Raw genomic sequence first — 24,733 nt, 5'->3', positions numbered from 1 at the left:
GGCCAAAGGTAAATACTTCTTTTGAGAGTCCTGTAAAAGCATGTGGCCTCAAGGCATGGAGTTCAATCATGTTGCTAGTGACAGGAAAATAGCTCTGGCAATTTTCTAAGCCATATTCTTCTTTTTTAAAAACTCCTTTTATTGAGGTAAAATTTCTCAACAATAAAATTCATACATTTTAAATGTGCGGGCAGATGACCTGTGACAAATGAGTACAACCTATAACCGTTCTCCAATTAAGACAGAGCCCTGCAAAGTTCCCTCACGCCCCTTTGCAGTCGGGTCTCCAGCAACCAGTGGTCATTATCACTATGGATTAATTTTCCCTGCAACCATATAGTGTGTACTCTTTGTGTCTGGCTTCTCCTGGTGGTTCATTCTCTTCATCGCTAAGTTGTCCTCTACTGAATGAATATACCGTAATTTGGTTATCCATCTGCCTGTTCATGAGCATGGGGGTTGTTCCCACTTTTTGGCTATTATGATTAAACAATTTGTATACAAGTATTTTTATTTCTCTTGGGTAAATACCTAAAAGTGGAATTACTTGGTCACATGGTAAATGCTTGCTTAACTTTATGGGAAACTGTTACACGAACCTGCCCTGGGGTTGTACCAAGTTTCCATTTCACCCTCAAGGGATGAGAATTCCAGTTACTACACTTCCTCATCGACACTGGGAATGGCTGGTCTGTTTTGCTTTTAGCCATTCTTGAGGGAGGGAAGTGGTATCTTATGGTGATGTTAATTTAAATTTCCCTGAAGGTTAATGTTTTCCATCGGGCATTGATAACTTCCGGTTATCCCTGGCAATGAGGACCTGCCTCTCTCCTGGGTCACAAGTTATCAAGGAAAAGCTTGGGCCAGATAGCAGTCAGGCGCCAAGAGAAAGGACTGGGCCCATGTCTCAGTGCCTGTTCCGGGGTTCCCCATGCCTCCCTCTGTTAGTAACGATAACCATGAATCATACCTGAGGTCTCAGAAGTCAGAGCATTTTTGTAAATCCGAAGAATAAAAAAGCCCTTACCTGCTATCTTCCTCCGCATCCACGGACACACAAAGAGCCACACGAAGAGGGCAAACAGCAGCGCGACCCCGAAGGAGATGAGGGCTATGGCCCACATGGGCAGGACCAGGCCCAGCACTGCGGGATAAAGGGGTGCCACAGCGGCTGTCACTGGACGCTCCCGAAAGGCAGCATCGCACCCACATACTTTCCCCTGCCCAAACCTGAAACCAGTCACCTGGCGTCTGTATTTAACCAGACTCTCAACCAAGAAAACGTGCCCGACTTTTTGGGGTAGGAAGCTGTGTTTAAGACACGCTACACTAGGTAGAAACGGCCTTCAAACTCAACTCTTCCTTGAAGTGTCACCTCCTGGAATTACAACACAGAGAACCTTTTCATGAATGTTCCATCAAGAACACCTGGTTGCCATGACATTAGCCAACAGAAGGGCAGACGTGCACATGGTCGGGGAACATCACGCTTCCTAGCCCGGTGGTCTCTGCGCAGCCCGGGCCTCGCAATTCCACGCCTCTCCCGCCCCCGGGGGGCACAGGCACAATTCACGCCCACACTCGCTCCAAGGGCTTACCACAGCATTATTTGTGATCGTAAGAATTTGCAAGATGACCGAGACCTGAGTCATTACGGACATGTGAAATTAGGAGAGTCCGCTGCATAAAAAATGAGGCAGATCTAAATGCACTGACAAGGAAGAGAGGCCCAAGGTCTGCTTAGTTCAGTAAGAAAGGCTGGCCAGCTAACGGTGAGTGTAGCACGATCCAATTTGTGTTCAAAAGAGAAAACAAACCCACACGTGCACTCCTGCCCTGTGTGTGACTACACACACAAAGTTCTGGAAAGACACAGCAGTCACGCCTGTGGAGAGACGGGAAGCTGGCAGGGGCTGTCACTTCTCCCTATGAACACTTCTGTGTCATTAACTCTGAAAATTTCTAACCGGCACACAGTTTTGTTAATTGTGAAACTTTTTTTGTTTTTTAAGTTTGAAAGGAGCGAACTATTTAAACGCTTGCTACAGGATCAAAAAAATCAGAATCATGCCGGCTTTGTTACACTGTTAACCATTTTTTTTTAATATACACAAACCAACTCAAAATTACTCAGCTAGGGTATTATTAGACATTTTGGGGACGGTAAGAGGGAGAATGGGTAGTTAATAGTATGACATATGTAAATGTTGTAATTAGCATGTTTAATTAGCATATGTAAATATGAAAAATAAACCCCCCAGAATCACCCAGCTCAGTGGTGGCCAGCGGGGTGGTGTCACTGGTGGGAGCAGACACACAGGGACCAGGCTGCTCCACCCCTAAGCTCCCACTTACACCAGGGGGCTGCCAGCTCCCGTGGGGCTACATCGAGGCAGCTGGACGCCGGCTCTGCCCCGGAATCTGAGGCTTGGAGCTGCCTGTGAAACCACTCAGCCTGACCTCACCGGCCACGCCTGCGGCCGTGGTTTCCCGTTTCTGCTTCACATCTTCACATCAGTGTCCTGATACAGGTGATAAAGGACCACTCCGAGGCGGTTTCTTGCCCAGCTGAGTGGTAACTGTGAATGACCAACCCCTCACTGACCCACTGACCGCTCACACCTACAGCTTAGAAGCATGTGGTTTTTGAAAACGTTTCACCCTTTCCTTTGTGGCTCCTGGTTTGGTTGATGGCAAATTTGTTCTCTGTGCTGCTTCTGGCTTCGCTGAGTCAACCTGATCCAAGACAGGCGCACTTAGGGTGCTGTGAGGAGGGCGGTGCGATTTGGGAGATAAATATATGAATATTGAAATGAGTGAACGCTTTGCTCCCAGGCGCATTTTCTCCCCTCCATGCTGAGCAGAGCCCATGACGGACACAGAGCACGGCTGCTCCACGTGGGCGTTCTGTCGAGGTCACGTGGGTTCCAGAGGGAAAAGCATCCGAAAAGGGGAAAAACTGAGGGTGGCTACAAGACTTCTGATGCTTTTCTCAGACAATAAGCCACAATGTCACCTGCCCCTTGAATCCTTACCATCACAACTACCTCAGCCATCGCTCTGGCCTGGGAAGTGGCCTGGAAGCTCTGACATCACCCTTGGAGTCACAAGGACTGGACAGGAGATCGGGGACTCAACACATCACCAAGGGTGGGAGGGGTGGGAGATGGGTGTGAAAAATCAAGGGATTGGGGGAGGGCAAAGGATGCAGGAAAATGGAGGAAATGTCCATGGAGAGTAAGAGAGGGGAGAGGAGCAGAACGGGGACAGAATTTGGAGCTTATAAATTGTTCCAGCAATGCAGTCATTGACAAGAGCATCAAACGGCACCAGGACGCACTTCTAAAGCCTGCATGTGAGAAACGCAGACCGACGGTTACTCACGGGACACAGCCCTAAGCTGTACGAAGTAGCTAAAACCAAGTTTTACAGATTTAAAAAAAAGTAATTAAATACAAAAGCCCAGCATAGAAAAGTACTTGAATCAATGTGCTCTCCTCCAGGGGAAAACTGTTTCCCTTCTGAAAATTCAAGGTTGGCTTTTTTTTTTTTCAACAACAGAATTTCTGACAAAACGACTTTGTATTGAGTTGTCTTCCCGGGAGGACCTCAAATCGTTTTCCAATAATCGCATCTCAAGAGGGCAACGAGGCATGTGTGTCCATCACTCTGTGGGCAGGCAAAGGAGGACCCGGCTCGACTGGCTCCCGGCCCTGTGGCCAATGGAGGCGGCTGGGAACCCAAATGGGGCACTTGGAAACCCACGCTTTGCTCCAGCCCCTCGACGGCCTCTCATCTCAAGCCCTTTCATTTTCTGAATGGCAGAGATATGATGAAGAGTGATTCAGCTCTAACCTCAAGCATCTTTGCAATTCTCTCCCCAACCCACTGGAGACCAGAATATCCAACTGACTTGGAGAAGGGGTACAAAGAGCTTTTTAGAAACACTCATAGTCCTCTGGGGTCATTACTTCATTCCATCTCTCGTTTTTCGTATAAAACAATCATCGTTAGAATCGAGTGAAATAAATTAAACATCTGTAAAGCCAGTAAGGTTTAGCTCATGTTAGTTCCATAATACTACTCAGCCTCTCCTGGGCCCTCCCTTCTCTCTGTTTTAATTTGATCAATAATATATACTTATTGTAAACATATCAGCAATATAAAATTGTATGATGTGCAAACAGGAAAATTCCTCATCGCCCTCCTCTCTCGAACCCACTTCCCAGAGAAACTGTCATCTACTTGGTCTGTATCTTTCCTGGCATTTTCTAGACGAAACATACAGTGCAGAGCGTTTGTGAGAATTTCTTTTTATTTCCCCTCAAGTTTAATAGATGTAATCACACCGTGTATATTGCTGTGCGCCTTCGAGTGGACCTCCTCTGTCCACACACACACACACACTCACCTCATTTGGACAATCGCTTTTCACTAGTCCTCCCTTCCCCGATAAATGGAGTTTCTAGTTTCTGTTTTGTTTTAGGTCAGCATGTTCATAGCATCAGAAGAGCTCCCTAGTGTAAAAGGAATCCTCCAGCAACTTTAAGAAAACAAAGCGTTGTTTTCTGAAATCTAAAAAAATGCTATTTCCTACTTTGTCCTGTAATCGGGTTTTTTTTTTTTTTTGCATATGGTACCAGCTTTCTCAAACGAGGGTGCATTTATAATAATTCTGAGAAGGAAGTGGATTTAAATCAGTCTGTTTTGAGCCCTTAGTGATACGGGAGACTCTTTTCATCCCAACTGCAATCACCAGAGCTGGGAATCAGCAGAGCTGCAATGCCTGGCTTCTCTATAGCTTGGATCTTAAAAACGGTACCATGGGACAGAGGTCCTCTGGGAACAAAGCTCCGTCTCCCAAGTCAGCAGGGACCTGCAGGGTGGCTGACTGATGCTCCGACTTCCTTGGGACTGGACCAGAAGAGCTTCAAGCGGAGGAGGGAGAGGAGGAGGGGATGGAGGAGGAGGAGGGAGAGGAGGAGGGGATGGAGGAGGAGGAGGAGGAGAGAGAGGAGGCAGTGGTACCCTGTCTCAGGCGCAGACTGCTCTGGGGAAGCCAGGCATCAGGCCTGGTTAAGTGTGAGAATTCATTTGCTACTAAGGAGTGAGCAAAGGTGGCTGGTTAGAATTTTTGAAGAGCAACCCTGACATAAGAACCCTAAAAAGACAGCAGTGTTTATGGTAAAAGGTTATGGTAAAGTGGTGGTTAGAGCAGTGGTTCTCCAAACGGACGTTTATCTACAACCACCGGAGGCCGCGTTAGCTGACTGGCTTGGAGGACTCCAAGCAACGAGCCACGAACCTCCACGTTCATTTGTCAAACGCTGAACAAAAACCAGGTCCCACACAGCCAAAGACTTTCATTACCAATAAACTTCAGGCTTGGGTCCAACCCAACCCGAGCGAGCACTTTATTTCCTAAAGTTATTTTTTGCTTCTTGCAAATTATTTTTTTTTAAGGAAAAAAAATGCAAAGACGATGTTTTTTCAAGGGCTAACTCAGTCTTTGAAGTCGTTAAGGATGACTTCTGAGAAGAGTCCTGTCAAACGCAAAGTAAAACAAATCAGGCTAACCCTAAGATATAAACAACTTCAGAATAATTCAGAGAGGCGGGCCGGGGAAGTCAAAACAACGCTCTAAGTCAACATCCCCGTTGAATCCACCTCCATGCATAAAAATGCTATCGATCAGAATCTGAAAGTTGAAACCCGGTAAGGTTCACGCTGCCACTCTTTTTTTAGTTGTTGTTAGAAAATTTTGTTCTTTCATTTCTGCGGCTCTATGTGTTGACTAGAAACATTCTAAGGAAGAAAGGGACTAGGAGGGGTACATTCCGACTGGTAGAAACGCAGACAGACTCCGAAAGGGGCTGAGGATGGAGCCGTTGTGGAAGTGCCTGTTCCCAGTTCAACCACGTCCCGCGTGCGTGTGACCCCACGGCCCCAGGGGACCCAGCGGACGGGCAGAGAAGCCCCATGTGAGGAGGCAGGGTGTAAATAATGTCTAGTTTGAAGGGCGAAAGTGACCCTTCCATGTTTAAATAAAAATAGGATTTGGACTCACCTCCTGGATATTCCAGAAACACACCCCAGGAGCCAAGACATTAACACAGTCCTTTTCGGACTGAGGGGAGGAACAGTGCTGGACCTTCAGTCCTGACCTCCTCCCTTCTCTGTGCCAGCCCCCTGGGAACTTTCCGTACGGAACTTCCCATAGCAGTCCGTGTAGGGAGAACAGAGAGATGCTCTGGGAAGATGAGGCTACTTCTGCTGGATGGGAATAAAACAGCACCGACGCATCCGCAGCATCGTTAGGTGCAGACACTGCTCAGCGCCCCGCCCGCGGGACCTCCTGTGGCGTGGCCTCCCTCCCCCAGGGGTCCCCCTACATCCTTCCACTGTGAGGACGATTGGAGGCTCCGGGAGCGAAGACGAGCATGCTCCCACCACAGTGCTCAGGATCAGCACCAGCACCGGGAGGGGCGTGTGTGCTCTCAGGTGAGCGAGGCTCTCTGGGGTTCTCAGACTGACTTTCCTATATTCCTAACTAAAGAGGTGGCCACCCTCCAGACCCTGCCTGCATATTACACAGCTACACAACACACACAGCCAGGTTTCCAAAGGTACCAGAAGCCGCTTTTAAAGAGAGAACAGAAGGGAAAGGATGTCTGAGGCTGACGTAGTCTGTCATTCTCAGCGACATCAGGTACCAGGCGCTACCTACTGGGTGTGTGACCCGCGCTGCGCTGTGAATCAGCGTAACAGCACGACCGAGAGCCGGGGACCAGGCTGCCGGCTTCAAGGTCTGGCTCTGCACCTTAACAGTTATGTGACTTTGGGGACCCAGCCAGCACTGCTGTGCGTGCTTCCCACCTGGACAGGGGACTCAGCAACGTTACCAACGCCTCCGAGGAGCTCAGAGGACACAAAGGATTAGTTCATGTAAAACTCAGCTCAGTAAAAGCACTGATTTATTCTTTATTCTTCACAACTGCTCTGGGAAGTGTTTCTATCATACCGCGTGCCTCATCCGTTACACGGTTTAATTGGCTCCAGAATAATTCACTCTCTGAGGAATATGATTTTTTCAACACATTTGCAATAGAACTGCAGCAAACGATGAGAAAACGAAAAAGAAGAGATGGAAAAAACTAGGTCAAGGATCGAAAAAGTCAAATTTAATCCAAATCACGCAGGTGTGGTCTTCTGACATTCGGACCAAGAACCAGGCAGCCAGGAGAGAGGTTAGAAAAAAACTCAAATGCAGAAACAGAAATGAACGATCTTCAGTGACACCAAATCCCATTTCCAGGACTCACAGACAAAGCCGCCCACCCCAGCCCTCAGCCGCTCAGTCCCTGAAATCACTAACGGCATGGGACTGTTTTCTCTCTGCCTCATTTTTTCCTGTATCGTGAAAACAGCCCGTGACACACACTTCATGGTCCCTGGATTATCAAGCCCGAAGACCCATAAGCCTGCTGTGGACGAGGCGAGGGTGTCAGCTCTCTTTCTACCCTCGACGCTCAGCCCCGTGCCTTCTCTGCAACCTGAAGATGCTTCACCACCACCCCGCCAGCTTTCACCCAAAGTCTGAAAGCCCTGACCACGAGCATCCAAGCTGGAAGAGCCACGATCTGAGTGCTGCAGAGATGCCAACGTGGACAGGTACACGACGCTAAGAATCACTCAGAAAGAGCAGAGTCTGCAAACGTACGATTAGACACGACTCTCACATCTGAGAAAAACTGCTTTGAGAAAACCCATTTGGAAAAATCAAGGATTTTCCCCCATTCTGAAAGAGGGCGCTTTCAACTGTAATGTGACACATCATTTAGCAGAAACTTTATCTTTTTTTTTAATAATCATGTGGGGCTTTTTTGTTTAGTTTTGTGGGATTTTTTTTTAGTGGTAGTATTGGGGCCTCGTGCATGCATGCACTAATAAAAGGGGTGAGAGGGTATAGCTCAGTGGTACAGCGCATGCTCAGCATGCACGAGGTCCTGGGTTCAATCCCCAGTCCCTCCATTAAATAAATAAATAAATAAACCTAATTACCTTCCCCCCAAAATTTAAAAAAACTTTCCATTTTTCTGGGGGTTTTTTTGGGGGGGGTTAGGTTAATTTATTTTTAAATTTATTTTAATGGAGAGACTGGGGATTGAACCCAGGACCTCATGCAGGCTAAGCACACACTCTACCACTGAGCTCTACCCTCCCCAACCCAGAAACGTCATCTTTTGAACAGGGGGAGGGAGGTTTTTGTCAGATACGGCCAATACCTGACTCTTCATCCTTAAAGGACGTTAACAGGAAGAAAACCTACACCAGCGAACATCTCTGCTGACTCCAGGTCGCCCCACAATAACGGGCGTACCCGGGATCCGGCTGGAGGAGGCGTATCTCAGAAAGAGAAGCGGGAAGCCTCTCCACCAAAACGTGTGCAGAAGTCCTGAATCAGACTGTCACCAGTTCATCAACAGAAATGTGTGCAAGTAAGGATACACTGTATACGTTTTTCTTTACTCACTGAAAGCGTGAAAGAAAGGAACTTTCAACCCTGCTAATGTAACCCTTGTAAAAAAGAGCAAAAGCCATAAGACTGGGAAGAAAAGGGGTAATTCTAAAAAAGACAACTACCATTGGTTTCAGCATCTTAGGAAACAAAACAGCCTCGCCCCAGTCCCTGGGTTCTCTGGTCTGACCAGCTGTGTGTACTGGGCACCCCCCGACCCCGCGTGGACCTCCTGCTCACACGAGCTCCACGCCCGCCCCGGGCCCTCCCAGCGCAGCCGGATCACGTTCTGAGACTCAGCAAAGGGATGTCCATTTCCCTTTCAAACCTGAACATCTGTTGCCTTTGGACGTCCCGTACCTCCCGAGGACGTGACACGAGTCAGCACACTTACTCTTTTCAATGCTCCCAAATGACCGGGAGTGATGCTTCCTACTGTCCGTCCACAACGGTGCCAGCACCAAACCCACCGGCACTGCGAGCCCCAAACACACCCCGGCTGCGCGCTTCCAAGGACTCTTACCTGGCGCCCCCGTGTACATGATGGAAAACACGTTGATGGCGATTGTAGCAGCATAGAACACGGGAAGTGCCCGGAGGCCGTTGGGAACGGGGTCCTCCTGCATGATAATGAGAGAGGGACGGTCAGGACTCCAAGGGCATCTGCACCGGCAAAGCGGCAGGAGGCGCTGTCACGGGGTGGTCCCCCCAATCCCGCGGGCCCTGTCCTTGCCCTGGGCTGCACATGTGCACCTCCGTGCACCTCCAGACACAAACGCTGTGCCAAAGGACCCGCTATAGCGGCCAGCAGATGTGCTACAGCCCTGGGGTCACATGAGCTGGCGGCAGATTTAGGAGCAGAGAAGGGCTGTTATGTGAGGGAGGCCAGCTCCCGGGGACCGAAGCCCAGAGCCGGCATCCTCTTCAGAGCCCTGGCCACTTGCTACTCTAACTACATTCACGTTGGCTCTAAAAAGCCACTGTCAACATATATTTCGAGGCTTGAGCCTCTGAGGACGCCCCAAGAGGGTCAAGTGACTGCAACACCACATGTTACTACCGCTTGCAGGTGACTCTGCGACACAAGCCAGGTGAGCTGTGCTGAAATACAGAAAGCCAATACAGCACCGCGCACTCTGATGCTGAAGATCTTTTCACTAGGTAGAGCATTTAACCTTCAACCATGCAAAGCTGACAAGAACTGTGGGTTCTTTGTCTAACAAAATTTTTTTTTTTTACAACCTTAGGCTTCCGGTATAGCATTTCCTAAATCGAATACTTCACCAAGACCAGTACTGCACATGTTTGAGGCAAAATAACACCCAAGAGAATACTGGAAATGCAGGGTTTAGAGAGCAAAAATTTAGAGTTTGGATCTACGGAGGATTTTGAAGGAAAATATGAACTGAGAACTCCCCAGTGCCTCACCAGCACAAAGATGTTGCCTTAAATAATTCAACAAAGGACTAATTTCTAATAATCATGTAAGACACTCTTGTACCTTTATATGAATCCATTACCTACTCATGATAAAAGGAAAATTAGGTCTAGGAAAACTGACGGGAGCTACAGAAGTAAGGGTAGAGACTGACTACCTCAGAGTCCTAGTGTCAAATGTGAACGCGTGGAAATCAAGGCTGTCCACAGAAGGCACAGCTCATCAAGAGCCCATTCTGGACAACAAGGTCCTACTGTGAGCACAGAGAACGATATTCAGTACCTTGTAATGGCCCAGAATGCAAAAGAATATGAAATGAAATATATGTATATACATATATATATGTATGTATAACTGAATCACTATGCTGTAATCTGAAATTAACATTGTAAATAGACTATATGTCAATTTAAAAAAACCCATTCTGGAAAGTCTCAAGGAGCCATCCACACTTGTCAGGAGGCCTGAGTTGTGTGGACGTGTTGTGTAAGGAACAGTAAGAGTGGGGTGGAAAGTGACTCAGCCACCTGAGAGTCACGGCCATGGTCAGAGACGGGGCAAGTAAGGAACAGGTACGAACAAAGGATGGGCAGGGCTGGGGGTCTCCTGATCCGTCCTGCACCTCGGACAGAACCCAGGCTAACAAAATGCTGAGATGCTCACATGCCTACCGCCTCCGGTCCCAGAACATTTTCTTCTCGGGGACAACAGTTGCGAAAGAAAGACTCCCAACCAGTAACTTCTGAAGGTGTAAAGTCTTCAGTCTGTTCTAGCTGAATCACCTACGCTTTCTCAAATAACCTATTCCTAAAACACAAGTGACAGCTGTCTCCCTGAGACCCATCTCTCCTCCTCCTCCTGTCCCCTCCCTCCCTCCCTCCCTTTCTTCCCTTCCTTCCTTCCTTCCACCCCTCCGTCATCTGCCACCCACCCGAGCATCCCTCATTCCTTCTTCGCAAATACTCAGCCGGTGTCACTAGCTGGGCAGCGGAGCGGACAGGTGAACGAGCAGTCCTGGCTCCTACTCTCACAGGCCCTGCGGTCAAACAGCCAACAGGCAACTAAGCCAGAAATAAAGCCCACTGCTGGTGGTGCGACAGCGACCAAGTACTGAGCCTTGTGGGAGCACAAAGAGGGGATGCCAACCGGAACTTGGGGGGAGGGGGGAGAGGACAGGCTTCCTAGGAAGGGACAGCTGACGGCAGACGAGGAGGAGGAGTGTGCCCGGCAAGGGTGGGCTCCAAGTGAGGAGGCAAGAGAACGTGGTGCCTTCCAAGATGCAAACAAGTATCAGCAGGGCTGGAGCCCCGGGGAAGGATGGTGAGTCTGTGACCATCGGTGGGGGGGGGGGGGGAGGCTGCCAGGCCACGCTTGGAAGGAGAAGTGCGTCTTCAAGCAAGGAGACCGCTGAAGGCAGGCGTGCCCCGGATGTGCTCGGCGTGTGTGTAACTCAGGGACCGCAGGCCAGCGGCGGGGCTTGCAAAATATTGCAACAAGCCCGGGACAGTCAAAGAAAAAATGCTACCTGGGCTTTTTTTTTTTTTTCTTAGAATATTTATCTCAGTACATTTTCATTTTCATCTCAGTTTATTTTTGATAAAAATGCAACCCCCCTCCCCCCGCAAGAGGTAGAGTTCCCTGTTTTTATCCTAAGCCTCAAGGACAGGGAAAAAGCCAGTGTCTCAAGCTTCCTTTCTTCATGAAAAGAAAAAAAAAAAACCCAAAAAACAGAAAACACCTTACATTTGGGGAAAGAAATTCTCCAGCTGTTTTTAGTGACAGTCAATTTCAAAATCGTAACTCTCTCACTCTATCCTGTTTACCATTCGGGAAATAATTACCTGGCCTTTTTGAGGTCTGAGCACAGTGCCTGAGAGGGCTGACCAATGAACTAAATCATAGGGCAAGACGCCTCATTTCCAGTGCTGCTCTGGGGGGGGGGGGTGCCCTGGACCTCCCCCCGACTCTTCCCGCCTACGTGATGATTGCAACTCCAGGGGGCCCGCCCTTGACAACACAAAAATACAGTGATTCCTCTGACCCCTCTTGCTTTTCATTTCTACTGAGTAGAACCAAAATTAGTTCTAAAACTTTATTAAAAAAAAAATATATATATGACAGCCTCACTTACCTTTTTTAAGATGAACATTCTGATCAGTACAAACAGCACGCCAGACATGAAACCAGACAACAGTGGAGATATAAACCAAGAAGCAACTGAATAATCAAAAAAAAATCTAATGAATGTTAAAATTCTACATAATTCAGGTCCTATTTATATAATACAGTGATAACCAACATACAGCAAGTCCATTGATAAACGTTCCGGGAATTATGCATCTGAACTCAGAACCCAGCAAACCCCGCTGCCCTGGCAGACTGACCTCCACACAGGGGTCGCTATCCTCAGACCCAAACCCCAGTCCCCCAGCTGCGTGCTCTTCCAGCCCCTAGTCACACACGCCACCCCGAGCTCTGGTCTCAGATGACAGTTCTTTCAATCCCTACTGAGCCCATTCTGCCTGCCCTTTTTATCAGTCCCACAGGGAGACCTGGTCCTTGTGCCAGCACTGAGGGTACCTGAAAAGGGGGCTGCATTTTCCAGCCACGGCCTGGTGCTGTCAGCCTGGAGCCCCTGGCTGCACACTGGAAACATCTGGGGAGTTCTCAGAAACTAGTGATGCTCTGCCCTCCCACCCCCAAAATTCTGATTTAAAAGGTTAGGAATGGGGTCTAGGCATTTTTGTCTTTAAGTTGCTCCACCAGGTAATTGTACAACACAGCCAGAGTTGAGAACCACTGTTCTAGAAGCCCGGGAGCTCAGGTGAGTTTCCTCAGAACTCAGGCAAGTATCCTGGGCTCTCAGGTAAGTTTCTTGGGAGCTCAGGTGAGTTTCCCGGGAGCTAAGTTGAGTCTCCTGGAATCAGGTGAGTTTCCTGGGATCAGGCGGGTTCTGGCCACCTGTGTCCTGCTTGGCAGTGAGGCCACTGTGGTTCTTAAAAGGATGGGGATGGGCCTCTGAAGTGTTTGTTACAATGGGCGGGGTGGTACCTGTAGGGCTGAATAAGGATTTCTCTCTCGGAAGCAGGTCATGAACCCTCTCCGAACAGTCCCTGCTGGGCAGCCCACAACCCAGAAGGACACCAGGGCGAGTCTGCGTCAGGCCGACCGGAGTCTCCAGGACGCAGGGAGGTGAGTGCCCCGGGGCTCACCTCCACACTCCCCCACGACCAGGAACCCTGACTCCCCAAGGGCCCAGTTTTTCTCTGACTACACAGACTGATTTCAACCAGATACATTTCTTCACTTCCTGTGACCAACAGATAGATAACTGATTTTCAAAGCTAGCTGACCAGTTAACAATTGGAAAGAGAGCCTGGCGTTAAAAAACTGTCTAAAAGGTAACAGTTCATGATCTCTGTTAACAGAAATTTTAAGGGAAAGTGTATTATCCATATGGGTCTCCTAAATCTTAACATGTGAAGGGAAAAATACATTTTAATGGTAATTTTTTAACACAACTTACTCTAGAAAACGTACACTTTCCTTCTTTTAGGGGTAAAAGAAAGGGCAATTACCAATCTTGACAAGCTCCATCCACTGCACACCTTTTGTACCAATTGCCACGAGGGAGAACCCTATGGTGGAGCCCACGATGCAGTGAGTTCCCGAGATCGGGAGCCTCAGGAAAGAAGCGATGAGCTGCCAGACGGCGGAGCCTACGGGTTGAGAGAGAAAGAACAAGCAAGGAAGAAACAAGTTAGACACACAGGATGGTGTCTCCGACAGCCACAAAGGGAGAAACCCAACACTCCTCCTGGGGTTAACTGTCCACGGATCATCTCTTTACAACGTGCCTAAGTCCCGACCAAAATCACTCAGGTGACTTGAGCCAAAGGAACATTCTTCCGCCCTGAAGGGCTGATGACGACTTATTTAAAGAAAAGTATGTAAAAGTCGTTAGAGGAAAGCCTCCTGGTGTCAGTTACTGGCTGCCTTTGTCACGTTCAGGTCAGGGGGCGGAAGAGGAACTGGTTGTGCTGAGAAGTGTGGCCAGGACCTTGCAAGCAGGAGATTAAAGACTAGTGAACAGTTTCGCTGTAGTCACGCCTTATGGTCACATAATGAGGAGGCTGGACACCCGCTGTATATATCTGAGTGCAAAATACAAGTGTCAAATCACGATACTGACATCTGAAATGAACGTGGTGTTACATCGGCTCCCCCTCGATTAAAAAGAGAGCAAGCGTGTGTGTAACCCACGTTGCTTTTCGTATGTCTGCCTCTCCTGTGAGGAGCACGTTTAACCCCACGCTGGGCCTTTTCTTTGCCTGCTCCCTCCAGCCGTCCACTTCTCAGGAGCTAAGAGGATCCCTGGGTCCTGGCTCTGTGTCCTTTGACCTCAATTTCACCGCCGTTTCCAGGCTTCGTGTTTTTTCTAGGCTACAGTTCACTTGGGCTGTTTCCACCAGCAGATCAAGTTCTGCAGTGAGTATTAAAAGCGTCAGCTGGGGCGAGATCACTTTCAGAAACAGTTGTGGAAAAAGCTCCCGCAGCTCTCAGGGGGACAAAGGGTCTGGCTGGTAAGCAGGGCACGTTATTAATCCCAAATGTTAATTCTGGAAATCTGGTTGCCTGGCAGCCGCAGCACTTTTCAACAGACCCCTGGCTGGCATTTTCTCCAGAAATATCCGCGCCACAGAGGATCATCAGAGGCCGTGCAGGTCCCAGTTGGTGGAGCGAGGCTGACAGCTGCCCCACGAGCGCCGGGCACGCTGACCTTTGAGCCGAGGCAGGCTGTGGCCCTGTGTCTATCCCTGAAACGTGTGCTGGGAGGGGAAGGGCCAGCCTCGTGCACCAAGCTGGTGACAGGTCTGTGGCAGCACCCGGCTCCCCCGTGGACAGGCCTCTAAGCCTGGACATCTAAGCCCTGGGCTCCTCAGGGACAGGTTGTTTTAAAAATAAAGCCAGAGTTTGGAGCACGGTTCACAGCACAGAACCATAACTTAAGCAAACTTTATGATTTATATTCTTAAAAAAATGAAAATAACATAGCAGTGTTAAGAGAAGGGGATAAACCCACCCACGTGAATTCTGACCAGGAGATTTTCCCTCCTGAAAGCCATTCCCCTCTCTCTGGCTGATTTCTAACAGATGTCCCGGAGCAGGAGGTTTGTAAGGAAAGGTGGGGAGATGGGGCTGCCCGAGAGAGGGAGGGAGGGGAGGGGGGCGACCAGCAAAGCGAGGGGGCCGAGATGCCTCCTTGACCTCTGGCATTTCTGAAGGTAAACGCGATTACATTAACACTAAGAAAAACAGTGGGGACAAGATGCAGTTTAAGCTAAGACAATGATGTCCTGCGTACAGGATAAGGCTGCAAGACAAACCCTGGGGAAAGTAGGAGTTAAGATGGGCAGACGTCTCTGAGGCCCCAGGCTCCTGGAGGATGAAAAAGGGGCAGATGGGCAGGTGCCAGTGAGCTCGGGGCGGGGCGGGGGGGTGCGTGGGGGAGAGGACTCAGCACTGCCGAGGTGGTTCAAGGCGCCGGCTTGCTCATGCTGCTGTGGGTGTTCCCTTGAGACGGTGAAGAGTCTGGGATTCTCAGTAGATTTCTGGTGGTTTCATACTAAATGGACTGACGGCTACCTTAGGGTGGAGATACCTTGTTACCCCAGAGATACCCCGTTCAGGAAGGTTAGCTGGCATGAACATTCCTTCTGCCCTGCCACCTTCCTGCCACCACAGCTCCACCGGAGGGCGCGGAGACCCACGGGCTTGGGGCGAAGTTTATAAGCGAAAAAGAGAAGGAAAAAAAATAGAACAGAGTGAAAATACGAGGGAGGGGGTGGCGAGAGGAGGGAAAGAAAAGGATGTTGACTTTAAAAGAGGAAGATTGGGAGAACTCAGGCATCAGAACAGAATCACCTTGGTTTTGGCCAATAACAATCATACCACCATCTTAAAATTACAGAGCTCCCATCTGCAAGGAACCCAATTAAAAAAAATCTAGAAATTCCCAACAAAATAGGCTTTGAGAGCCATCTACCCACAACCCACCCACACACCACAAAAAAAAAAAAGCAACAACAAAAAACCCCAAAGCAAACAAAACTGAGTTATTCAACCAAACCCCAAATTGCTTTGGTTAACCTAAATTCTAGTTGAGGTCGGTGTTCTTCATCCTCTTGAGTACAGAGACAAAGGCCAGGGCTGGAAAAAACCGAAAACCTGGACGAGTCACGCTGTCCACACGGAAAGCGAGTGGTGACGCAGAGCTCAGCCCCCGGGGCCCCTCCGTCCACCCGGGGCCTTGGTGCAGCCGCACGAATATCTCCCTTAATAAGTACCACCCTCCTCAAAGCTTTCATCCAACGCAAGGAGAAGCCTCTGCTGGGACTGAACTCTATCAGTGTTTTTATTTCTCCTCTCCTTTTTTATTTTTTCTCATATTTTTTTTCATTAAAGGTTATTACAAGATATTGAACATATAGTTCCCTGTGCTATACAGAAGAAACTTAAAAAAAACTAAATAAATTTTAATCTAATAATATATTTTGTTTTTAATTTTTATACATAGTGGCTAACATTAGTAAATCTCAAATTCCCAAATTTAGCCCCTCCCACCCCCTTTCCCTGGTAACCATAAGATTGTTTACTATGTCCACGAGTCTGTTTCTGTTTTGTAGCTGAGTTCATAGTGTCCTTTTTTTGTTTTGTTTGTAGAGTCCACATGAGTGATACCCTACGGTATTTCTCCTCTGCTTTCAACGTATCTTGTCCGCATCATCCTGCCTGGAAAAATCTTAATTCCTGCTTGATATGATTATGTCTTAGAGATCGATCATGACTACCAAGGGTGAATTTAACAAAATAACGGTTATTTTTCTAAGAGAAATTTCCACTGTATCTGATGACGAGAAATGTACGTTCTGTGAAGGGGAGTAAAAGTCAATCATTACAATAGCTGTTGTATTAAATTATTTTAAATTAATTTTATATTATATTATATATAATTATATACTACTTTATATTACATCATTTACATATTATATAATTTTACATATTAAATATGTATTATATATTACAGTGTATACTTTTATATATTATGTGTATTATATGTGTTGCATACATGTTATGTTATTAAATATTAACATAATTATTAATTAAAGCAATCATGAGCCTTATATCCTTAAAACGTAAAATGCTGAGCTGAGTAATAGGAACTCCTTAGCACATACAACCAGCCTACTGGGCCTGCCAGTATTTAATACCTTACTTAGTACATCCATCTGCTTCCAATCAAAGGCCTCAACAACTTCAAACTCACCGGCTGGGAACAGAAAGATGGCGGGCCATGCAAAGTGAGGGAAATGGTCTGCAACTGCAGGAGCTAAAGAAGTGCTAGCGGCTGGTAAGTCACAGGGGACCCGTGGGATACAGCTGTGCTCCTGGTCCACCAGCATCCCGCCTCCTACTAAGGGACTCTCCCTGCAAAAGCAGGTGCCCTGCTGGATGCAGAGGTGGCAGGACTCCCCGCTCCCTGCCCGCTCCCTGTGCACACCTGCTGTCTGCTGGGCGTCACCTCCACCTGGAGGCATGCAGAGAGGAGTCCTGTCAGCTGCACCTAAGGCCCAGTGGCCTCGATCTTCTTTCCAGCTCAAGTGTTGGGGGCGTACCTGGCCCTGCAAGTCCGTGGTCACCTGGGAGGTGGAGGACCATGTCCGACCAGGCGATCTGCGTATTAACGTAGCTCGCTGCCCTCCACACTCCTCCTCCATCCAGACAACCTGACGCTACCAGTAAAAGGTCCTACTGTAAACAGGTGACACACAGTCTTCTGGCTGGAAACCAAACAGAAAGGACGAGGGCAGCTCCCAGAGGTGGAATCAGAGAATCAAAACAAAGGCCGACAAAAGGATGACAAATGATGAAGAGCAGAATTTCTTGAAACATAAGCACTTAAGATTCATTTGGTAACTGCTCTCACATTCACACTGAGAATACAAAAGTTAAGTTAATAAAATACCATTTCTGGCACCCAAGTTTTCAAAACACTGCATCCTAACTGATGAAAAATCTATGAAAAAATACAAATAAACCTGAAGGAAATCTCCTAGGTAAACCTTTCGAACGTATTCACTCGGACATGTTACTTCTGCCATAACTTTCAAACAACTTTCAAATGAAAAAGCTAGGCTACAAATCTCTTTCTGTACTTTAAACAGATTTTGGCCACGTTGGTGCTTTTCTAAACAGCCAAGTCTGCTACAAATTCGAGAAACTAAATGGGTACTTGATACTTGAACACTGACAAAACTGTAATTGAATTAAACTACAGAAAACAAAAAGAAGACACAGTATAATAAGAAACATCAAGCCAGTGTTTGAAAAGTCCCAGTTAAAATGACATTCATGACACTTTACTATACATAAAAGAGATAAACAACAAGGACCTCCTGCAGAGCACAGGGAACTACATTCAGTTTCTTGTAATAACATATAATGGAAAAGAATCTGAAAAAAAATGTATGTATGTATGTGTATAACTGCATCACTTTGCTGTACACCTGAAACTAACATTGTACACCAACTATACTTCAATGAAAAAAAAAATTAAAGTAAAAGAAAATGACATTCATGGAGGTGACAAAAGCCTGGTAGGGAAGAGGGTCTGTGGCCACATTTCCCACAGGTGTGAAGGGTGGTGCTACTCACCGACCATGGCGCTGACCTCCCCGGCCATCAGCGTTTCCACGGTATCATTGTACAAGTTCACGTCAATGATGCCTTTCCGGATGGTCTCTCCGACTTTGGCCCCCAGTAACACTGAGCCGGTGGTTTCAAATATTGAAGCCAGGATGCAGGCCTGCCTCAAGGTCACCACGCCCGAGCCCACAGCGGTACCAAATGAATTGGCAACATCGTTTGCACCAACAGAAAACGCCAAGATAAAAGCAATGATAAAACCCAAAATGACCATCCACAAATACTCATCCATGGCCATTTTGAACAGTGGGTTCTGGGTACTTGTCTCTTGCGGGAAAATTTTTAAATAAACAAAGCTTGAGGTTCTGAACGTCGTAAAGGCCGAGAGTTCTTGTAAACAGTGAGTTTGCTCTGGAAAGTGCTGGGCAGTGTTGGATCCGCACGAACTGCTAACTGCTGGTTTTCCAGCTACTGTCAGGCCAGTTCATCGGGTTGTGTTCAGTCAGCGGTAAAACACATTCCATATTTTTCCTCCCGATCTGGGGAAGCTGTGAGGTCTCCTCCTGCAACAGAAAGAAGACAAAAGACATCAATTACCCCGAGGAACCTGAGACAACAGTTCGTTTTGTCAAAAATAAGTCTTTTGAAACCACTAATGGGATCTGACTCTGGCTTGTGGCAGATGTGACCATAAAGCAACTCAAGGAAGATTATAATTGGGTTAACTCCCCCTCCCCTCGCCCCCTCCCCCAAAAAAGCTGGCTTCCAGAACATCAGAGGCGGAAGCACGCTTTGTAATTACAGACTGACCGGAAGTCTTAATAGGATACGATTCTATGCAATTTGAAAAATACATGTGGTCATTATTTTCAGAAAGAAAACATGGCCTCAGAGGAGCCAAAGATGAAGAAACGAGAAATTCAGAGCTTTATCAGAGTTCCTCACATCTGTGGAAGGTGCCTCACTTCTCGCAGCAGTGACTACCCCATGGGGTGCGGCAAACCGTCTACCTGCGTGTTTACATTTCACGTCGTGAGCGCATCGTGCGCATGTCTGGAAGCAAATCCCGGGGTTCTAGCATGAGGTGACTCGCCCAGCAGGGGACAAGCTGGGGAAGGAACGGGGAGAGCTGGAGCAGAGGCCATCCTGCCAGAGCACGTCCCCACCCCACTGCTGCCCGCCTCACTCAGGGGGAGAGCCAGAGGCCTTACCGTGGCCTGTGAGGCCCCCCTCCAAGATCCCCTCAGGGCCCAAGATCTCCTCAGGGCCCCCCAAGACCTCGGAGTCCCTGCAAGACCTCCTCCGGACCCCCCTCCACCTGGCTCACTGACCTCAGCTCCTACCCACCCCTTCCTCACCGGCTCCTCATTATCCCCTGAAAACACCAAGCAGGCTCCCCTCAGGCACCTTCTACCCACTGGTCCCTCAGCCAGAAACAGCCTCCCTGACTGCGCACAGCTCGCCGCCCACTCAGCACTGGTCTCTGCGCAGAGGTCACCAGCGGAGCGGCCCTCGCCCAGCCCCCGGCCCTCCCGCTCACTCTACCTTTTGTCTTCACAGCTCATCACCTCATTCATTCATTCCCTCACCCCCTCCCTCCCTGCCTCCTCTCCCCGGGACTTTGCTGGCTTCACTGCCGTGTCTCCAGGACACAGAACCGTGCCTGGCACGTGGTAAGCCCTAACAAAATTGCTGAATAAATGAAGAAAGAAGCTATTAGACAAAGAAAGAAAACTCTTGCCTACTGCTCTTTGTGGGATGGAGAGAAAACGTCACAAAATGAACACATCCGTGAAGCAAAAATGTCACTACAAGCTTTGCAACTATGGTCCTACCATTATACAGTCGGGGTGCCACGTCCGTGGAGCGGCACTAGGCCTAGGGGATGGTGCCTATAAATGCTTACTGAACTGAACTGAATAATCAGGCTCCTAGACCATGTCATACACAACGTGATGATCAACCAAGATTAAGGTTATTTAGAGGGGAAAAAAACCAGGACAGAAAATTTTACGTGCGTGTGATTAGGGCAACGTTAAAAGGCGTATACAAGGGCCCCAAAGGGAATGTACTAACAGCACCACAGGGGTCAAGTCTGAGTAGCGTTATCAGCCACTTTTTCCTTTCCTCCAAAAACTGCAGTGATGTGGTTTTCAAATTAAACAATATCTAATAGTATATATATATGCATGGCTGGGACATGATGCTGTACACCAGAAACTGACACACGGTAACTGACTAGACTTCAATTAAAAAAATATAATAAATAAGTCCATACATATTTATTGAGGACCATCTTTTCTTTTAATGATCTTTTTAACTTTTAAATCTTTTTAACTTTAAAATATTTTTGCTTTTAAATCTTTTACTTTTAAATGTTTTTTACTTTTATATCTTTTCTACTTTTAAATCCTTTTTGCTTTTAAATCTTTTTTACTTTTAAAACTTTTTACTCTGTTAAAAGATTGTTAATTCTTCTTAACAGTCAACTGAAATGTAGTGACTGCACGTTCTGGGAATGGCAGGGGAGGGGAGGCAGTGCTGTGGGCTACAATGAAACAGAAACTGACAGACCCTAAGAGTTGCAGCCCATGTGATTCTGGAAATTTAGGTCCCAAGGGAGATACTTGAAAAGATCACCTTAAAGGCAAAAGACAATGTTCCACTGAGAGAGTTAAAGTTTTAGTAACACGGTAGGCACACTGAATCTGAAAATGACAGCACAAAGTAAAAGCATGTGGGAACAATAACATCTACCTTGAAAGGTAAAAAAATTCTAGATGCACCCCCGCCTGTCAGGGTAGGTTGCCAATGGATCTCTCAGTTACCTGCCGAGAGCCTCCTCCGAGCCAGTCAGGACACCTGAGTGAAGGTGGGTGTGGCCCTGCGCAGGGGGCGGAGCCCACCGTCCAGGGAGGGGACCAGACCCTCACCAGAAACACACACTCCAGACTACACGCTGCCGTCGGTGCTACTGAAGCAGGAGGCGCCTGTCACAGCGTCACGAGAGCACCAGTGATGTGGGGAGACGGGCCACAAGGCCACTGCGTGGCCCCGGCACAGATGGGAAGTCCTGAGCCCAGGGTGACAAAGGGAAGTGATGGAAAGAGGAGTTTCAGGGACCGAAGCCAACGGGACGCCGTGCTGCTTTGTAAACCAGGGCTGAGAGAGGAGAGCTGGTGACAGACCTGTGACTGGGCTGCAAAATCACTGAGTAGGCTGTCTTTTCCCTTTTGCGCTGCATTTGGTTTTGTTTGCGGGTGGCGGGGGTTGGGGGGGGGGGTCTGACCTCGCGTCCCTTCTGGGCATGGTGCACACGGAGGTCAGTCACAGGAGCGCCACTGTGATGCCCTCAGCCCAGCTTTGCTTGGAGAGGGTTTTCATCGTCTCTGATACCTCTGGCACCATGTCAGACCAGGGCTCCCCTCTCCTACTTAGATGGCCTTAGATAACTTGTTTTCACGATCACGCCTATGTTTTCTCCTTCATATTCCAACCCTCTGCCAACCAGTCCAACAAGCACCTGGTTGAGGAGAAGGGCTTGTCACTTTTTTGAGACCAAATGACTTCCATCTTGTGTGATATTTACCTGGCCTGGTTTTTACTTCAAGTACCAACAACTTGATTTTCTCCCCAGTCCATTCATTTTTATCAAACATGAGCAAAGTAAAAACAAAGCACTTAAATAACTACACACTTGGCGGCACAGAAAAAGATCTGCTGAAACCCAGCCCCTGGCAGGCCGAGGACCACCGCGCACAAGGCCAAGACGGTCACTGGTCAAGAACTCGGCCCCAAACCAGAGCGGCTGAGACCTGACACGATGACACCTCAGAGTGCTGGTGTCCAAAAGGAGGATTCTGAAGGCAGGGGGTCACGTCCGTGGGGAAATGTGACTCGTTCAGTAAAGGATGTTGGGACAACTTGCGAGCTGCTAACTCTCTGCAAGGAAGAAAAGAAGTTCGATCCCTACCTCACACCAAGATAAATGAAAGATTTAAATGTGAAAACTGGAACCTGAAGAAACTAAAACAAAAAAGCCACAGGTAAATTTTTACTTAATATTGGGATGGGGACCCCTAGACGTGACACTGAAGGCAGTTAGTAGAAAGAATGAATGTCTGTGAGTTCACAGGAATCACGCAGCTACAGGTGGAAGGGTCCGAAGTGGGACAGCATCACTTGCAAACGCCTCTTCTCTTCCTCAGCAACCATCCTTAACAAGGGCCAACGCCTTTAGACTCTCCAGCTAGTGCCGTGTTCTTTCTAACTCCCCACCACAGGATTTTTTTTTGAGAAAGGTCAGAACGTGAAGGTGAAGGAGGGGTGGGAACAAGTGCCTGAGCTCTTTCCCTCTCTTTCCCTTGTGGCTGGGATGCCCAGGACTGAAGGTCATAAGACATTCTTCCACTTACAGATGCCACTGGCCTCTTGCATTTGAGGCACGGAGACCTTAGGGAGTTGGGGATCATTGCAAGAGGTACTGAGGGGTTTCCGAAGTTCTGTCTCCCAAACGTGTGGTGTTCATGATCGATTACTGATAATCAAAACTCAGTATCGATTCTCTCTCTTCAGCTTCCTCTACAAGCATCTGCTTCACTCTTTTCTTTTTTTTGTATATATATATATTTTTGTGTGTATGTGTGTATATATATGTATATTTTTGTATATATATATTTTTGTGTATATATATATTTTATCAAAGTCTAGTCAGTTTACAATGTTGTGTCAGTCTCCAGTGCACAGCACAATGCTTCAGTCATAAATGAACATACATATATTTGCTTTCATATTTTTTCCAGCATAAGTTACTACAAGATATTGAATATAGTTCCCTGTGCTCTACAGTATGAACTTGCTATTTATTGGGTTTTGTGAGAATCCTCCTGAATTTGGAGGCGAGGGACATTCTGCCAGAGGTCAGCAGGTGTTCTGCGCGATGCAATGGGTTTTTTGATGTAATTCTTGGTGTATTTGTGGGAAAGGGCGAGCTGGGAGTCTCTCTACTCCACCATCTTGGCACCTTGTCCTGCTTCACCCTTAATACCCTCTTACCCACCCCAGAAATCGGAATGGTAGAGAAAGAGTGAACACACACATTCTCTGAATACTTTTAGTCGGATATGTGTGCTGTTGAAAAGCAGGTATGCTGCAGGGTTGCAGCACTCCATGGACATTTATGCAAAAAGACGTTTAGGTGGGAGGGTCCTGCTCTGAAATGCTGCCAAGGTGACATCAGCAGAGACCCCTGACCCTCCCAGCAAACATGCTGCGGGACGTCTGCTCCAGCCCCGCCGTCCACACGCCTCTCCCCTCAGCATCCCCTCACTTGGCGCTACTGGCCCCAGACAACCAGGTCCACGGTGGACTGTGGGCTGTTCAGAAACTCACATGCACTCAGAGAAGAACCCCAAAGATGACGTTTACACCTATTTTCAACAACGCACGTGTCGATCTCAAATCCTGCTTTAAAAACAAAATAAACGCCTCTCATCCGGAAGGATACTGAGAAAGCCAGCCTCGCGTATCACCCAACAACTTTCCAGTCCTTGTCCTGTCGCTGGGAGGTAGAAGGAATTCAATAAATCTATCAAATGTCTCCTGTCGTGGGTCCGCTAGGAAACAATTTAAGTAGGGCAAGGTCCTACTTGATGAAGTTTAATCCTATTTACGGACATGAGCTGAGTCATAATGAATAGCTTCTTACATCCTCTGTAGCTGAACACACTCACAAGCAGAGACCAGGAGATCTTCACTGTGTTGCTTCTGGCCTATGAGAGGGGGGTCACTTCCCTGAGGTTCGTGCACTACACCCGGGCCAGGCTCTCCCCATGACACATGAGGGGAAGGAGACAGGTCCCCCATGATCGGGGGGGCCGGGGATGCTTAAGGAATTTTCCAGCACATCCCTAAGGCCCAGGGTGCCTCACACCCATTCTCTAAAAATGTGAAATGCACTCTCCTGGAAGCTGGGACTGGATCTGAATTCTGACACTTGACCACGTGGACACATGGGCACACAGGTACCCCCGTCAGGGACGCGATGTCAAATCCAGTGCCTCTCTGCGACC

General features: G+C 48.0%; 1 protein-coding gene across 3 annotated transcripts in view; it reads right to left on the bottom strand.

Moving 5' to 3' along the window:
* The window catches only part of SLC20A2 (solute carrier family 20 member 2), a 92,230-nt gene that overhangs the window by 18,552 nt on the left and 48,945 nt on the right, over positions 1–24,733 (bottom strand). For all 3 annotated transcript variants that reach the window (XM_072950163.1, XM_072950162.1, XM_072950161.1), the window contains 5 exons: positions 18,672–19,225; positions 13,535–13,675; positions 12,088–12,173; positions 9,042–9,138; positions 1,028–1,144 (listed from right to left, as the gene is read on the bottom strand). In XM_072950163.1, the coding sequence (XP_072806264.1) occupies positions 1,028–1,144; positions 9,042–9,138; positions 12,088–12,173; positions 13,535–13,675; positions 18,672–18,960 (730 nt within the window). In that variant the 5' untranslated portion in view covers positions 18,961–19,225. The remainder of the gene's footprint in view (positions 1–1,027; positions 1,145–9,041; positions 9,139–12,087; positions 12,174–13,534; positions 13,676–18,671; positions 19,226–24,733) is intronic.

This window comes from Vicugna pacos, chromosome 26 (genome assembly GCF_048564905.1).
Source record: "Vicugna pacos chromosome 26, VicPac4, whole genome shotgun sequence".
Taxonomy (NCBI): domain Eukaryota; kingdom Metazoa; phylum Chordata; class Mammalia; order Artiodactyla; family Camelidae; genus Vicugna; species Vicugna pacos.
This window is presented reverse-complemented; position numbering and strand designations above follow the sequence as displayed.